Below are 18706 nucleotides of genomic sequence, written 5' to 3'. Positions count from 1 at the left end.
CTGACCTCATATTGCATGTTCTCCTAAATGTCTCCTGTGGCTAAGTCCTGTTGCCCGTGTTGCACAGCTTTATTCACTTTCTCTAGGTAATGTCCTGCAGCAAAACAGTAGGGTCAGAAGGGAGCTGTGGGGAACCTTTGCTCCTGTGCCTCACTGATACTTCACTATTTTCTCTTCCCTGGTTGCTTTATGCAAAATTTTGGTGCTTAAAGAAATGCACAGGTACAGATCAGTTGGTAATTGTTGCTATAGGTACAAGTGAAAATATGAATCTAAATATTTGTTGCAAAATAATCTCAAATAGTCAAACCTGTAACAAATGTTATAAGCTGTATAAATGCAGAAGGATTGTTGAACTGTCATCTTACTACCAGTGAACATGAGCATGGACTCAGGACATGATCCTAGTGCTGAGAGCAAGAAAAGTCTGTATCTGATTCTGGTGTTTCTTCCTTTGAAAATATTGAACTTCCTCTACTGTGATTCCCTTCATCCAGGAATAACAACTGTTTTCCTATTTCTTCATCCTTTAAAAGAGACCATCCTTGGTTTCTTTTTAACGTGCTTGTGAAAAAAATAGAGAGACATGGGCCTATCTGGATGTTCCATGTAGTTTATAGATATGTCCATGTTTTATTCCCAAAACTGGCACCAAAAACCCCCCCACATTATTAACTGTTTACTTCTGGGTAGAAATACAAAAACATGGTTGTGCCTAAGGGACCTTGTTTCGTGCTGAAACTGGTGAAAAGCAGTAAAAAGGACAGGAATGCTTCTTTAAAGACACACTGTGTTCTGCAGCTGAACCACAGTAATGCTAGGCTTCATATTAGTCTGAAATACTTATAGTAGTCAGAATCAGAAGTAACTTTGCAATGTTAGGATAAATTACAAAGCAAATTAGCAGAGATTTAGAAGGAAAGAAGGTGTCTCTATTTTCACAATTAAATGTCCTTTAAAATACCCTAAAGGATGTAGGCATAAAAAGCAATCTGGGATGGCATATACCCTGCACAGGAACTCTACTGGGAAGCTGCCTTTTTTCGGATGCAGAAAGCAGCTGGAAAGATGAAAAATTCCTAACCCAGCTGGTTAATTAATGGGAAGTGCTTAATGTTCAAATTGCTGTTGCCATTATAAACTGTGAAAATGGAAAGAATAATTTTCTTAGAATCATAGACTCGTTTGGGTTGGAAGGGAGCTAAAAGCTCACCTTGTTCCAACCCCCCTCCCACAGGCAGGGGTACCATTCACTAGACCAGGTTTTCATTCACACAAAGTTAAAACAGTGATGGCCATGAAGTTCTGTTTATACTAAATGAATAGTAGGAAAGTAGGACATAATTCGGAATTTTCTATTAAATACACAACTTCCATAGCTGGAAAAAAAATTATTATAATCTTATTTTCATGACATCAATTATATACAATAAAATATCAGGCATTGCTGAATGTGCACAGTATGCAATTGAAAGTACATTTCCTATGTTAGCAATTATTAGAATTAAATAAAATGGAAGCATCTTTTTGCAGCTTTCACTTTTTCTTCATATTTGGCTGCTTTTTTTGACAACTACTAGTTCTGTTCGCTTTAAAAAGCAGAATTACCATATGTCAAAAGCATATGTATTGCAAACTCTTATTTGTCTGAAGGCAAAGTCTATTTCTACTTTCAGAGGGTTTATTATTTTTTCCTGAACTATACTTAATTTTCTTCTTAGTTCCAGAATATTTAGTGGATGAGAAATTCAGACTTTTTATTTTGAACAGCACATTTTCCTAATCTGGGTAATTTATGATGGAATAAGTGAAGGATGTTTTCTCATCTCCAGCTGAACACCCTCTCTGGAATTTATCTAAGGACTGCAAAAATTCAGATTTTGTTTCATGAAAGATTATACTTCCACATAAACTAATAGTATGTAATAGCATACCTAATAATATTTTTTACTTCTGTGGTCTGCTATCTATGTGTAATGGAAATGTAGTATAGACTACTATTTCTGTAAGATCTTTGAAACTAAAGTTCATGCTAGATGTGGTTTGTTCATAGCTGCTTCTGATGGATATGGCAGTTAAAGATGAACAAGGGAACACGAAAGTGAGATAAGTCAGATGATTGTGAACAAAACAGTCAGCTAGAAAGAGCTCTTGTCTTTCCTGAACCTCTCGTACTCTTCTTGTATTGCACTTCTATTATGCTTTTTAGCTCATTTAGTACTACAGAGGTAGATTTGCAGCAGTGGTGTTGTTGATTGTGGACTTGAGGGGAATATTCTCTGTGCAGATAATTATTAAAAGTGTGTGGTGTGAAGGCTGCAGAACAAGTAGTCCCTGCCAGCCCAATTGCAATGACCAGGCTATAGAGGAGAGCAGTCCAGAATGTGCCTGTTCAGGTTTGTGATGCCCTGCATAACAGGAAAGACTGGAGAGGGCCAAACACACCAAACAAACATTTACTGCTCTGGCACGGAGCACCAGGATGAAAATGTCTCTGTAGTACCTAGAGAGAATTCTTTTCTTGTGAATGATGGACTTTGGCTTATGTGAGAAAACCAAAGCCAATTGATTTAATAGCAATTAACTCATCCAATATTGGAGGCTGTGTACTGTTTGGCATAATTCTTTGAAAACTGTTCTGGCAAAGCTGCAAGCCATTAGGCGTTTCAGAAGGGAGATGGGAACTGATGGATACTCTGCACAGATGTGTAAAGAGGCACAATAGTTAGGGGCGTCTCTCTGTAATATTGCCTCATGCCAGCAGATAGTAGCTTTCTTTTATCTTCCTAGAAAGCCTTAATAAGGATGCTGCTGGAGGAGGGGGAACTGGCCTGCTGTTTGATGGATCAGTTATCTCCTGCCAGATAATTGTATTTCCTATTGCTCTTGAAGTAATAGGTTTCCACCTAAATTATCAATTACTTTGTTTTTATTTTCCACGTGGGCTATGGGAGTTAATCTTGACATTGAGCCACAAAGGGCATGGCCTTTTCTGCATCAGTCTCACAGGTGAAGGAGGAGCTTTTCTTCTACTGGTCATAGGCGGCTGCAGAGAGGCCCCCTGTGTTCTGCCTTACCCTCTGAGCCTCTCATCACCCACTTTCTGGAGAGATGTGGGTCCAGTCAAGATGCTATGAAGTTATTACTCCACACCTACCCTTGCAGTACTCAGCACAGGGTAATTTCCAAGGAAGTTGGCCCAGTCCGTGCTGTATTCACTTCCATAAGGGTTTTCTGGTCTGCAGTCCGATGATCCTGATTCTTTCTTGCTTTCAGAAGGGCCCAGACACTCCCCAAGGTCTATAAGAATTGCCCAGTTTCCCCCGGGGCAACAACAAATAGGGCAGATAACTTGAATTTATAGTTGTAACCCCTTGGTTTCATATTTAAATATTCATTTAAACTGGTGTGATCTTTTCTGTGGAAGTCATTCTGTGCTTTGGTCTGCCTTTTGTTGCACTGTATCATGATAGCATCAGCAGTGATTTTAATACTGTACCATTTTCAAGGCAGCAGTAACTCCTTGATCTAGTTATGTGACTGTCATCTGAAAATAACCGTAAAGGACACAGTACATTTTGTGTATCTGAGAAGAAATCAGAATGCGCAATCTGTTACTTGATTTTAAATGGATCATTAATGAGTTTTTTTAACAAATACTAGTTTTTCCCATTTTTGAGTTTGAAAATGGAGAAAAGAAAAATAAAGGAAAGAAAAATAATTTTCTTATCCTTTTCTTTTGTAATTGGATGCCTTGCCTCAGTGCTATGTGATTATAGTTAATTAATGATCTCAAACTTTATTATGCTGTTTGTTCATGCTAGTCATTGTGCTGGCTGTGTCTGTTAGTTTATTTGCATATGTGTGGGGAGGAGTATTCCCAATGTGATGATCTTTTTTGATACAGAAATAAAATCACATTATACATCTTGAGAACACACTTTCCTTCTTTGTTAATCATTTCTGTCTGCTGATTCACCTTTGTTATTAGTTTTATAGTGTCATAGAGTTTAACCCTGGCAAAGATGATTCAAACACAGTATGACCCCTGTGCAGCCCAGCCCCTCTGGTCACTGAGCCAGTGGGAGGGACCCCCATAACCCAGAGCTGTTTCCAGCCTGCTCTGCTGGGCTATGTCTGATCATTTGCCAAAAATTGTTTGTTTTCTGCCTGCTCCGGCTGGGCTGATCTCTGCTCTGATGTCTGACACAGACAGTAACACCAGCACACTAAATTCCATTAGATGACATTGTAAGGGAATATTTCATTTCCCTTGCTGAGCTGCATATATGTTCCATTTTAAGTAATAAAGTATTTAAATAACTTGCTTGAAAAATAGGAAGACAGTTTTACAACAGTAAAACTCCTATAACACTATTTCTATGACACCTTTTTTCTGGGAAAATAAATGTTCAACTATAAATGTACATCCATCTCAGATGTCCCCAGTCATCAACTCTAATGCACAGATCTGACTATTCTAACTTCCACTAAAATATCTCAGGTGACTGGTTTCACTGGAAAAAGTAACTCATTCCTCTACAAAGGGCGAATACACTACTTGTTCATAGCAACAGTGACTCTTGGTTCTGAAAGCAGTGGAATTCTCTGGTGGTTCAGTGATGCAGTTGGAATTATTGTCAAGAGTAACAAATGTACAAAGTCAGTAAAACTGTGACTTTGCGAAGCTTTTACCTGGAGCTTAAATCTTGAACAAACAGCTGACAGTACTGCTAGTAATAAGACTTTGAAAGGTGCATGCTGAAGAACTAGGAGATAGGATCACTGATGTTAAGAAACACATAGCCTGGATGTAGTTAATATTTATAATGAAACGTTATCTTGGATACTGAGTGCTTGTAGCATTTTAATCTATTCAACAATATATTGGACCAAATATGCTTTTACAGAATATTGGTCATTGAAAATATTCTCAAAAATCCTTCTGCAACAGATCATACCTCCTAAAGAATCCTGGATGAATATGCAACTCTTGAGAAATGACTCCCAAATATATAATTAGTAGTTTTTAAAAAAACTTGCTAAGTTTTCTGGAATAGATCCCTGAAGCACAGCATGCAGATAATATAGGCGGTAGGAACAGCTGCCTGCTTTGTTCTCTGGCAGATTAATTTCTGCAGTGAGTACCAAGAGAGCAGGCTGGGGAGTGGTTGGGTGTAAGATACTGTATGACTCATGTTTCAGGGCCCTGCAAAGAACTGTCTTGCTATTGCTGCTACTGCACCATGTGTAAAGGCTTTTGTGGCTGCAGATTCTTTTTCGCTCTTTGACCAGTCTTTTTGGATGGACAGGGGGACGAGACACTAACACAGCCTTGACAAATCTGCATGGTTTGCATCCTCCACAGGGTCCCCTGGCAAAGCACCTGGCAGGGTCTGCACCATTTGTTCCTCTAAGCTGAGCATCCTGGTGCTGAGCAGGGGGTAGATGTGGTCTCTTAGGTTGCAAGCCTGGAGAATTAATGGGAAAACAAGAAGAACCTGACCCAAAGTTTGTTTGTTTTTTAATTTATTTTTTTTTTAGTCCATTTTCATTGATTTCAATGGGCTGTGAGTCAGATCCGTACTGCCTGTTACATGGTATGTTGGCCCAGGGACTTACAAGACTGCAGATATTTCTTCTCTTGAAGTCATCGGCCAAGACATTCACATCAATCATGGATTTTATTGAAACTGCAATTAAAACAAATCAGGCTTAATGCATGCTGAAATCCTTAGAATTCGTATACAGGTGAACATGGAGGGAAAGGCACAAGCTCAACCATTCTCCCAAGCAAAACTGAAAACAGAACTGTGTATATAATTGAACAGCATGTGAATATTAATGCACAAAATCCTCTGAGTCCCTAGTTCCCTGATGCAATTATTTTCTATTCACATTAATTGTTCCTAACAGATGACATTAATGACTTTGAGTTAAAATGTGTGCAGAGGAGGCCTTCAGAAGATCAATGCTGGTTAAAAATAGGGTCACTTTTGCAATCATTCAAGCAAGGTGTAACAGCTCGTAAATAAAACAACATTAACATGTTGATTGATTTATAAATGTTAATTTTGTAGTTCATTTTTATGCTTTTTTCCTGAAGCCTGTCAAACTCTATGGATAATGGTGGGACTTGTTCATTTGTCATTGTTGTGCGTGAAGTAATGATAAGTTGCAAAACAGTGACTAGAAGAAAAAGTAGAGTTTGTTTTGGATGAAGAATGATCTGTTCTCCAGACAGGAAGTCTTGGACTAAGTAAGCACAAAGAGCAACGTTTCAACTTGGAACAAATCCTCTTTTACCTCGGGGTCTTCATTTCCCTTGAAATTGAACAGCAGAGTTTGGAATTTTAAAAATGCTGATCTGCTGCATATTTGACAAATGCTTATGCTTTGCTCGTTCCCTTCTGCCCCCCCAGAAACTCCATTCACGCATCTTAGACCTCTCATCTGGGGATTTGCTTTCAGAAGTAGAATGGAACAGAAGCCTGATGCAAGCTCGAAGTGCTGATGCTCAGATTCACGTGAGTGTTTGTGTTGTCCTTGTACCCCTCATTTGGAACCTCCTTTTTGCCTCTGAAGTCTGATGCCAGGGATGAGCCATAAAGCTGATCTCTGAATTGAAACCCTGTTGAGACAGATAACAATACTTCTACTTCCTTCTGTTCTCTGAAATTCAATATTGTGTCCTCAGTTGATAGAGTAAGCAGATAGTGTCACTGTGTGCAAAAAAGCGTAAATCTTAGCAATGTCCCCAGTATACCTTTTTGGCTATTGATTACATCTCAGAATCTCTGAGAAATGGTCAAGGAGCTTTTTATTAAAGCCCATGCACCGTATTATTCATTCTACTTTTATGATATATTATGTATGAACTTTTAAAAATTCATGGGCTCTGCATTTTTTCTTTCAGACAGAGTTAGCTTTGTGCTTATTTGGCAAAACGTTAGCCAGCGTGGCTTTCATGTTTCATTGTCAAAGAGAAAAGCAGCTTAAAAAACAAAAGTCACATAGAGGAAAACAAAGAGTACAAGAACAGAACATTGAACCTGCTTGTGCCTTTGATCTTGAAGTATAGTAGTGTCAACAAAAATGTAATCTCCTTTGTAATACATACTTTAATGAAAAGGCATTGTTTCAAAGGTTCACAAAAATGCTAACTACCCTTTGCATTACATTTAATTAAGCCTTCAGGTTAGGCTTTTCTAATATAGAGTTTTGTGTCTTTAATGGTCTGATTCTTTCAATTTTCTGTGATTTCTAGTGAAAATTACGTTTTTAAGCAATAATACTACATTCAGGCCTTTTTACTCTAATTTCATTAAAGGTAATGACTAAAGAATCATGATTACAAAAAATTAAAATTTCACCATGTCAGTTAATAAACCCATGTGCAAGTTAAATGTATTTAATTAATGCATCATAAACATGCTATTCAAAATACTCTCTTGGATAATTTAGAGAATAGAGGCAAATTGCAGGAGAAAATTCCACTCTTGTGAGTGATCTGAATGCAATCTAGAAATTGAGTAGATATCCTACTTCAGAACCTGGAGTGACATGATGTTTTTGTCACATTTTCTCCTCTCTAAAACATTAAAGATGATTACAGTAATACACCGTTCTTTTGCTTTTGCTTAGGCATCTCCATTTTTTTCATTGCTGAAACTGTAGGACCATATGCCTTTCTCCTCTCTTAGGTGCAAAGGAAAAAAAGTGAGGGGAAGGGGAGGCTCAGACTAGCTGAAGATGACAGGAAGGCAGTACTTGTCACTAGGCTCTTTTCACCTACAGGAGACTCTTAAAGGAAAGGATTTACAGGCATCCTTCCCTTAAACACTATGATGGCTCGGACATAGGCCAGTATGAGGGGCAGGAATTTGACATGACATGTTTTTCCAATGCAACAGCTGAAATGCAATGAAATAGCCAGAACAAGCAGATGCTGCCATTGGCCTCTGCACAGTCACCCTTACCGGGAATGATGCCGTCACAGCTGAGGAAGCTGACGAGAGAGGGTCTCCCATGGGAACCACCATGTCAGAAATAAAGACTAATTTCTCTCAACAAAGCGAAAAAGTCTGCTTCAGAGCCAAAGAAACAGACATCAGCCTGCCTCTGATGCTGAAAGATGTATTCTTCCCAGAGCCAGTGGATTTAAAGGCTATTCCTCCTGCATCCATTTGACTTCCTAGGAGAACATGTACCAATAACTCCCAGAGGTGAAATGTACTCTTGCTGCCTCTAAATGATTTTCCCATTCATAGGTTTTGCCTGTGACAAAGAATAATGATTTACCCTGTAGTTAGGTTTGTCAGAAACAGAACATTATGATGTCAGTTGAGCAATGAACAGCTGTACTGATGAACTCCTCAGCAGTAAAAATTCTGCTCTCTCCCATTCAGCTGAAAAAAGATTCAACCCTAGTATTAATGAATGGGAGGACATGGGGGAATAAATGGAAGAAATTAGCAGAAGGCAAAAAAACATGGCAGCGTGTGAGAAGTGCCTACAAACCAAGCGTTGTTCCAGAGATTTGCATGTACACCATGTCTGTGGTGTACACACTTTCAATAATTGTTTTATGGGTTCAATAAATTCAGATTTCTTGTTTCTTCCTGAATGTAAAGGTAAATTCTTCATTAAGCAAAATTAATTTGAGGTATATCTACATAAAAAAACCCCAATCAGTATTGTTTCAGCTTTCAATAAATATTGTTTCAGCTTGCCTTAATGAAATCCAAAGGAAAGTTTTATGAAACAGTCATAGAATAATAGAATCATTTATGTTGAAAAAGACCCTTAAGACTATCAAATCCAATCATTAACCCACCACGAGGTGGAAAGGTCCTTTAGGATCATTGAGTCCAACTATTAACCCAGCACTGCCAAGTCCACCACTAAACCACGTCCCCAGGTGCCACATCTGCGCATCTTCTACATCCCTCCAGTGACGGTGACTCAACCACTTCCTGCTCCAACACTTGACAACTCTTTTGGTGAAGGAATTTTTCCTAATATCCAATCTAAACCTCCCCTGGCACAACTCGAGGCCAATTCCTCTTGTCCTATCAGTTGCCACTTGGGAGAAGAGACCCACCCCCACCTCTCTACAACCTTTTTTCATGTAGTCATGTCTGGTGTTCCTGGTAATTAAAAATATGTCTGATTCTGTAAGGAAACTGGAGAATAGCACAACAGAATAGTGCAAGCACTTAACATTAAAGAAGCTCAAACACTGTTAGGCACAAGAGTATTAGTTCGAAAACAAATTAAAGGCATCCCAGATACTCCTACAGAGGTTTAATATTTTACCTAAAGTGCTATCTACTCTTCATTACTCTCTTCCTCAAAGCTGGCACTTAGTCACAGTCAGCTGAAATTGCATTTGGAGAGGGGCGATAACTACACAAGTACTAAAGGCAGCCATAAAGTGTCAATAAATTGCATAAGCAAGAGGCTTCAGCTGTCTGCGAGCGACACAAAGATGGATTGTCCTACGTCAGAGAGTTTCTTAGACAAAGCTTTGAACTAGATAGGAAACCAAAATTAGAATGTAATGGAGAGATTCCATTCTCAGTGGAAATTCTGCTCAGGATACTAAATTAATTTACCTTGTCCATGGTATACAGCCTCATCTGTTAAATTGTGGGGCTATAATGCAGTTGTCAAGATGTACTTGTATTCTTATAACTTTGTTTTCTGTATCTTACCAGAGCACGCTGCTTATGTATGAAGCATAATTCAAACAGAATAATCTTTAGCAAAAGAAGAGCAGAATACTAGTTCAAGAATAAAGAAAACATTGAGGAAATGAAATTGTTAGCAATTTTTAATTTAGTTCTCTGTATTAAATTTACCAGATGCTATCAGTGTAAGAGGAAGATGTCAGTGGCTTACTTGCTTTTTCTTTGCCATTCTTAATCAAGGGGAATTTAAACGATCTTTTTTCACCCACAAGATGTTTCTATTTCTTCTCATATTTTAGGATTGCCAACAGAATGTTAAATCCAGTATACCTGTCTTGAAATGCCAGAGTCAATTAAATGTGACAGGTTCTAGTCGCCTGTATCCCCGGAGCAGCTGCAGCAGCAGTGAACTGTCCCTCTCAAGTGTTTGCAGTGAATATTCCAGTGGTTCCTCCTACACTTGGAATGATGGAAAGACATGCAGCAGAAGGGTAAATCAAATTAATTTTCTTAATTTATTAGCTTAAGTTAGTCTGAAACAAGATTAAAGGAAAAGCTGCCTATTTCAGAAATTTTTTTTCACTTTCTTCTCTCTTTTATATTGAAAACAGTTGCTGCTAAACTCAGTAAGAGCTCTCACTGCAATATCTCCTTCCCTGTCACTCCCCCCCACTTAATTTTTTTAGCAATTCCTTTGTCACTCCAGTTTGCTTAGTCTCCTCATTAATTCTGAAATTTATTGTGTCTTTCATAGTCCAAATTGCTCTTCTTCTTTATCTTAATCCTTCCATTCATATTGTTCTTTCTACAGGTTTTAAATGCACTGCAGCCTTCACACCCCTATGAAATCCTTTATTAAAAAAGAACTTTGCTCTTAATAGCAACGAATGAAATGTAATGTCCTTATGCAACTCCTATATCTCTTTACCAATATGGTAACGCTTTTATTGACAGCACTTGTGAGTAATGTGTGAGCTTTATTTTGTTTCAACAGTCATCCGTGAGATGGGATAAAAGAATAAGCATCGGTTCCTCGCTCCCAAGCAATCTCTCAAGTCCTGCCGATGATCTACCTCCAACTCGTGTCAAGGAAAACCACATCTTAGAAGGGCTGAAGAAATTACAGAAGCAAAAAATATTACTTGAATCACCGTCAGTAATATCAAAATGGGGTTACAAAGATTGCATGAACTCTAATGAAGGAATATATTCCCCTGGAGTTAAATGTGGTGGCCATAATGAACAGACTCATTGTAAGCCAATGGAAATGGAAAGTATTTGCATTGAACATAACAAAACTTTCTCTTATGATTCAGATTCGCATGATGATGCAGATGATGACTCTTCCTCCGTACTGTTGCTGCAGGAATTACCAAGCAAAGACTGCAGGACCTATTGTAACAAATTAACTCATAGCATTTCTGACAGTCGCTTTGACTGGGATCCTAATAGGAAACATTTTCCAGAAAGAAATTCATATTTTAATTCAAAGGAAAGACCTGAAAAATTGACTAGTTTTGTCAGTGGATTTCAGGGAGAAGTAAAATCATGCACCAGAACAAAGCTGCCTGAGTTACAGTTAAATCAAAGCCATGCTAATATAGGCTGGAAAGACCTTAATTTTCAGCTTTCAGATACTGATGACAATGAAGTCTTGGATGAACTGCATATAGAAAGCAGTGATGAGAAAAGTCCATCAGATTTATTAGCAACTCCCTTTACTGAGAAGTACACAAAGGCCTCTGACGTGCTCAAGGTCACGGAGAATTCTCAGTTTGTATCTACTGACAAAGAGGAAAACCAGATACCTGTTCACTCAGACATTAGGCCGAAGACATGTAATTTCATTAAACAACAACAGGTTATAAAAAAGACCTCCTCTGAAGAGTGCATTACGGTAATATTTGATGCTGAGGATGGTGAGCCTATTGAATTCAGCTCACATCAAACTGGAGTTGTCACTGTAACAAGAAATGAGATTTCAATCAACCAGCCACAAACTATGTCCAGTGCAGAATACACTGAACTTACACCTCAGGGAATAACTGATTTGCAGACAGGAACCAATGCTAGAAACTACACTGCTTTAGAAAGACCAGAAGAAGAAAATGAGAAAAATAATCTTGAAGATAATACAGGGAATAAAAATACAGTTGTCTCCGTGACCTGCAGTGAATCTTCATGCTGTGGAAGAGTGACACTGCAAAATACTTCACGACAAAAACTAGTGAAGCCAGTGTATGATGCGTCATACAAGGCCAATTCAAGTTCCACTGTGCATGCAGGAATCAGTCAAAAGCCAAATGTAACTAAAATACCCAGCAGAGGTAAATTTTCTCCACAGAAAACTGTGATCTCTGAGAGTGGGGAGACACCTGTAGCCCTATCAGTGGGCTCCACAGCCCTTGAAAAATCACCTGCTCTGCCACCTGTAAAGCTTTCAAGATTCAAAAAGGCGCAAAGTCCACCTCGTCATTTTGACTCAAAAGTTGACTTTCAGGTTCCAAAGCCCCCTGCCCACCCCCTACCTGACTTGAAATGTCCAGGCAGAGTTGACGGGTCTAAGTATCCAAAGAGTCAGAGTCCAGCATCACCACTGTTGCCTCAGCACCTTATAGAGCCAAGTAACTATGGAGAACCTCCAACCAGAGACTTTCATTGTGATTTAGCAACTGTAGAAGCCCGATCTCCATCCCCACCCCTTCCTCCAGGCAGGTCAACATCCCTGTTGATTCGACCTAATTATGCTCATTCTCCACCCACAGCAGTTAAATTAGGAGAAGCTGGTCCCACTGAAACAACAAAAAATATACTGAAATCATCACCATTAAAAGGAACTATGAACTCTGGCTTTCACAATCAATCTAGTTATGAAATGAAAGCAAAAAATGTATCTTCTGGGGCCAAAATTGAATTAGCTTACCTTCAAGAAAATGCAGAAGGAATTATGCAAAAGAAATGCACATCTCAGCAATCCCATAGTGCATGCAAAGGACTTTCCAAAGTTTCCACAAAGCAAGTCTGCCTAAAAAACCCTAATCAGCTGGGTCTCCACAGGAATCGTGACTATTCCAGCACAGATTTTCAAACAGCTAGGTCCTTTTCTCTAGGTTGTCCGTCACTGGAAACAACTTCTTCACAAGACACATATTCCAGGAAAAAAAGTACTTCCACTGACAGTGGGGTGGATCAGCAACAAAAGATGCCAAACATTCTCCCCACAACTCCTCAAGGTCATACAGCCAGCACAAGTGAGCCTTTACTATCTCAGGTAAACAAATCCCCGCCAACACTGTTTCGTGCCAGTGATCCTGCACACACTACTCAAAACTCTAACGAGAAAGGAATGAAAACCCGTCTTCCTGTAGGACTGAAATTATTTGTCAAATCTCCCCAGCTTCTCCGCAAGAGCTCTACTGTACCAGGGAAGCAGGAAAAAGACAGCATAAATGCAGCTTCCAAAAGTAATGTGAGTTCAAGTAAGTACAAGCAAAGTGAATCTGTATGTGCAACCACCAGAGGTGCAGCATATGCTGAATTAAAAGACTCTAAGTCTGATAATGAAGTAAAAAATAATTTTACTGTGGGACTTAGCATGGATACAGCATCACCTCATTCACATGAAAACTGCAGCTTGGTGGTAGACAGAGTAGATGGATTAGAAAACAGATTAGTTAAGAGATCTGTTTCTTCTAGCAACAAGTCGCACTTGAAGCCAGCTCTGGGCATGAATGGAGCAAAAGCTCGTAGTCAGAGTTTTAGCATTCAAACAGGGGAGAAGCCGTCTGCCCCTCTGACAGAAGGTCTCGGAAAAGTGCGGACTCAAATTATTACAAACACTTCTGACAGAGGAAATTCTCTAACCAGGCAGAACTCAGCCACGGAAGGACTTCAAATCAAGGCTATTCCTGGGCCAGCAGTGACACCAGAGACTCTTTTATATACTACTAAACCCACAGAAAATTCTTATCCTAGACAAGGTTCTCTGGGAAATATGAGTAGTTGCAATAGCCAGCATGGAAGCCCGAGCAAACTGCCCTTCAAATCATCTCCAAAAGTAGACTTGTTTCATAGCACTTCAAAATGTGATGGAAACAAACCATTTTCTCAGAAAGATGCACGCAGCCGATCTATGCAGAGCGAGAGGAGCACTGAAAGTTTTAAACACGAAGCTCTAAGTAAAAAAAGTGTTCTGTCAGCAGAATTGGAGTTAGAAGCATCAGCTACTGTATCTTCTAAACAAATTTTGTCCTTTCAAAGCTTCGATGGAATAAAGTATCCTCATAAACTGGAAGCAACAAAATCACAAAGGCAGCAAATGTCTTTAAAATTAGCAGAAGCCTCTGAGAAGGTTAATGATGTTTTGAGTTCACCGTCTCTGCAACCTACAATAGAGGAGAAAGTCATGTTGTGCATCCAAGAAAATGTGCAAAAGGGTCAGGGACAAACCAAATCTCCCACTGTGGAGACTAAACAAAAGACTGGGCCCTCTATAGCAAGTTGGTTTGGTTTTCGAAAGAGTAAGCTCCCAGCACTGAGTAGCAGAAAAACTGATGTTCCTAAAACTAAGGTAGAAAAAAAGGATGCAAAAGTTTCAGGGTTTGGAATTAAACAGGCAAAATTAGAGAGAAGAAAAGAAAAAAAGAAAACTGAACAACACTGTGAAATAGAAAATGAAATTAACAGGAAAACAGACAATGGTGACATTTTAGCCATGGAGAGCAAAATTATGAAACCTTCCCAAGACTCGACCGGTGAGATTGATTGTGAACAAGTCAGAGGTTCGACTGAAGCTACATACTCACCAAAAGACAGTTTTGTGAAAGAGCTTTTAAACAGGTAAAACTCTGGAACACAAATTGATATGTATTGATGTACTTACAGCTTTACAGATGCCCAGATGCTAAGTTCAATGTATGTTCCTTTTATAGTAAGAATGCACAGTAGCAATCAGTAGGTACACAATTGGGACTTTAATCTCTACAGGAAAAAAAGCATTAATAATGAGGTGATAATTTTGTTCATGTTACTTGTTAACCAAACCACTGGTCTTTGAAATTAAAGAATGGTGAGTTACATCCAAGTTGATAAAAATTCAAATGATTCCAGAAGTCAAGGATCTAGGTAGATGGTATGTAATGATAGTGGATAATAAGGTACATGTTTTAATATATTCTGGCTTCCTGTATTGTAAACAGCAAGCACATATTTGGTAACTAGTCAGAATTAATTACATTTCTAGCTACCACAACCTTTGGTCACAGAAGAACTTAGCAATAGTTATACTGCGTTTTCACATTTGCCCCACAGCAGTCTCAAATATAATATAAATCATTATATGTGAAAGGCTAAATTGATATACTACCTGAAATTGCAAGTGACAGGTTTGATCAAGGCTGGTTAGAAACATTTATCACTCAAAGGTCTAGAGACAGAAAGATACAGAGGGGTTACTTTAAACATTAAAGGGATGGGAAAGTAGAGTGATTGAAGAAGGGCAATGTAATTTATCAGAGGAATCACTCTCTACCTGCAGAGTTGATAAGAAAGCAGCTCAGCAGACAGAAAGTGGATCAAATAATGTTTCCTACAGGAGTGTGTCGAAGGGCAGCTCCCAGGGCTCCTCTCTTCGTGGCAACTCTATCAGCTCTCAAGGAAACCACAAGAAAAACAGCAACACAAAAGCTGATATGGAAATGCAGAATCAGACCCTGGTAAGTGCTTTAGTACATGAAAACATTATTACCTTCTTTTTGACTTTTGGATGTGTTTCCTATTGCCAGTACAGGCAAACAGGATAACAACTGTTTATATATAAGATAGAAAGATTTTGTGTAGCTAGAGAATTGTGAATTAATACAAAAGTTGGCAGCTTGACTATAGGCCATATTATACAGCTAGTCATGAAGATCCTATTGCTTCTGCTGGCAATTCAATTCCAGTGGAGATATATGAACAACGATGTTATAATCATACTGTAGTAGAATGAAGTAATAGGACCATTCTCTTTTTTTTTAGTTTTTTCCCCTTTCCCTGAAAATTGCATGCCAGTGTTAAGCATTCCTCTGAACATTATAGAAGTCATTAAGGCTGAGAAGAGCACTACTGATGGGGAAAAGGCAAAATATTTGACCATGTTTGGGAATATTTGTCACTTAAGAGGGAGCATTCAAAAGTAAAAACATACATTTGACCTGCATCTCTCTTTGTGCCATTAAAAATCTCCCTGTTGATGCCCTGTAGTTAGTCTTATACTTCAATAAGGTACTAACTGTACCTGATAATTTAATTTACCCAGAGAGTAGGAATGTTGTAATTTAGAAGAAAAATCATTTTATTTTCTGTTAGCTGCTAGATTCTGGTTCTTGAAAGGTTGTGTGACTAGCTTTACTGCACTGGGAAGTGTTCACAGAGAGTCTAGGACTGTAAGTTGAAGTCAGGCTGGATGCGTGCCCTTCCTTGTGAAGTTTCTATTAATTAACCTTAGAATTTAATGAGCAATTTCTTGCCTAGCAAGGTCCTTTCCCATGATGTTTCAAAGTCCAGGCACCAGGAGAACAGAGATTCTTTAACTCAATAGCATTCTTTTCTCATTCCTGATAGCTGTCTTGACCATATTATAATGACAATTATTAACCATAATCACAATTTTAACAAAAATTCTTGAAACTTTTGCCAAATATAATGCTTAATATGAAGCTGAGACTATTACTTTTGTTGTTCTAAAAGAACTGAGTTATTGAAGTGTGGCACATACAACTATTTCCTCTGAGAGAATTTGAAACACAAATTCTTTTGGATGTGTTGCAAAAACATTGCAAAAAGCTTCATAATGGGAACTGGAGAAACTCTTAGCTTAGTACTGATGTTTAGGATGCATCCCGTATGGGGTTTCAAATTCAGGCAAATGTGGGGTTTTTTACTTTAATACAGATGTCTTTCCTAAGAACATCTGCAAGGTCATTTTTTAAAACTTACAGGGAACATATGCAAAATGAATGTGTTTGAAAACTTTCCTCCTGACTCCTGTCGTAACATCTCTTCTTTGAAAATGTAGATGCCTCCTGCATTATAAAACCACAAATTATAAGCATATCTAAGGCTGTCCTTGTAGTGTCACTGAAGGGAAAGAGAGAGAATGAAAGTCTGGAAATGTGCAATATGCAGGAAATTCAATCCAACTGATCTAGAACTTTGATAGCAAAGCACAGCCCCTTATCAGAGCCACTCAGTTTAACTATGCCCCATTTAATATGGTCCTGACAGCTTAGGGTATATCTTCACTGTACAGAAGTACAAAAACCTCTACACATTGCTTCTACAATTTCTTTCTAACTTATTATTTTCTAATGCTGCAATAATTTGCTGTGCTTTTTGTCTGTCACTTTGTGAAGTCTTTTTAGCTTCTTCAGTAATAGTCTTTTAAGTATATCTTCAAGAAACACACTTCATTTTATGAGGGAACTACAAAGCTTGTCCTTACTGTACACAAACAATAGAGACATGCTAATTATACTATTTAGTTTTTAAGGACATATTAGTCATAGGGAAAAGGCATTACCTCTGCTATACCATACACTCTTTTGTTAGCTGGGAAACAAAGTATTTTTATATGTTTTTGTAGATTAATTTACATTATATGCTTCATTTTTTTGAGTTTCATATTGTGTTTATTGTGGCACTTCACTCCTGAAAGAAATATCTAGTGCCAAAAGACTGGGGACATCTAGAATAGTGAGATTTAAAATGTGCTTACAGTTACTAATGTTAACTTATGAAAGAGATATACCTTAAGATTCCTCAATATGTGATATTTCATCTTGTCCTCCAAACTTCTAAAAGAAAAACGGTGGAAAGTCTTTAAATTCAAAGTCCATGCATCTTATTACTATCATTTCCAGTTATTCTTTGGTGTCTGCTCACTTTGAAGCAGATTGCAAAGGACTGGGAGATAGATAGCTGTGACTGAAAACAGTTGCATGCAGTAGAATGGCCTGTTGTGCATTTTTTTGCTCATAAAAAGACAAAATTAATGATTTTGGAGAAAAAAGCATAAATCTTTTGAAAAGCCCTAAACTAGGAAGATTTCTTTTATTTTTTTGAACAATGCAAAGTGCATTCAGTCGTACAGTTCAGTGTGGAAGGTGCTGTATTTCAAAATTGCATCTCAGATATATACTGCTTTAAATCCTGGCCAGAACATTTTTAACATTAATTTTTCTAGCAAGTTTTTCCTTTAAAACCTATTTAATTTTTGATGATTAAATCACTTTTCTTATGATGTGCCAGGTAAAGACTTGAGGCACTATTATGCCATAACATATGCACCAATTACCTCTGATTTCTGTTCATGCAAAGAATGTTATTGCTGGACTGCCACTGAATTTATGGAAAAAGCAATGTTCCACCAGTGGTGGCCTTGTGCATTCACCTTCAGAGGGATACACTTCCCGTTAGCGTTCATCAAAAAAGCACTTTACTCTAAAGGCCAGCCAACAGAAATACATAATACTTTAGCCTACAACAAGGATATTCCACATTCTCCAGTACTTTTTCATGTCCTTGGCTGGAGCTTTAGGTGAGAAACAATCATTTTTGTGCTGTGCTGCTTCATTTCATTTTTGTGATTTTATTACAGCCCTCTGTAATTTAGAAAAGCCATGGGCTTTGCTTTGTGAGGTGGAAGCATGGCACCAAAATCAAGACACCAGGAGTTTTGTGTAGCACTCTGAGTCTGCAGTCTGTGTGTTTGGGGAGTACCCAGAGATCTATCGCAATATTGTGAAATGTCACAGCAGCAGCCAAGCACAGTCTGCAAATGTGAGAAACTGCTCTACCCGAAATTTGATGCCAAATGATCACTTGCCTCCTCATTTTCCATAGCCTGAAGAGCATCATTTCAGAAGACAAAAAAAGATGTAATCAAATCTGTAGGATTAAAATATTGTAAATGCACTTTTATAAATCTAGAGAGCAAGTCTTTCATGTCTTCCTTAGGCTGGTCACAGGAGGTC

At 38.3% G+C, this 18706-nt stretch overlaps 1 protein-coding gene across 1 annotated transcript in view; it reads left to right on the top strand.

The window, feature by feature from the left end:
- The window catches only part of NCKAP5 (NCK associated protein 5), a 325062-nt gene that overhangs the window by 253545 nt on the left and 52811 nt on the right, over positions 1-18706 (top strand). Inside the window, exons 7-10 of the mRNA XM_032694024.1 lie at positions 6423-6527; positions 9992-10183; positions 10687-14531; positions 15229-15406. Coding sequence (XP_032549915.1) covers positions 6423-6527; positions 9992-10183; positions 10687-14531; positions 15229-15406 — 4320 coding nt within the window. The remainder of the gene's footprint in view (positions 1-6422; positions 6528-9991; positions 10184-10686; positions 14532-15228; positions 15407-18706) is intronic.

Source organism: Chiroxiphia lanceolata, chromosome 7 (assembly GCF_009829145.1).
Source record: "Chiroxiphia lanceolata isolate bChiLan1 chromosome 7, bChiLan1.pri, whole genome shotgun sequence".
Lineage (NCBI taxonomy): Eukaryota > Metazoa > Chordata > Aves > Passeriformes > Pipridae > Chiroxiphia > Chiroxiphia lanceolata.
The sequence above is the reverse complement of the archived record's forward strand: the minus strand, read 5'-3'. Positions and strand labels throughout refer to the sequence as shown.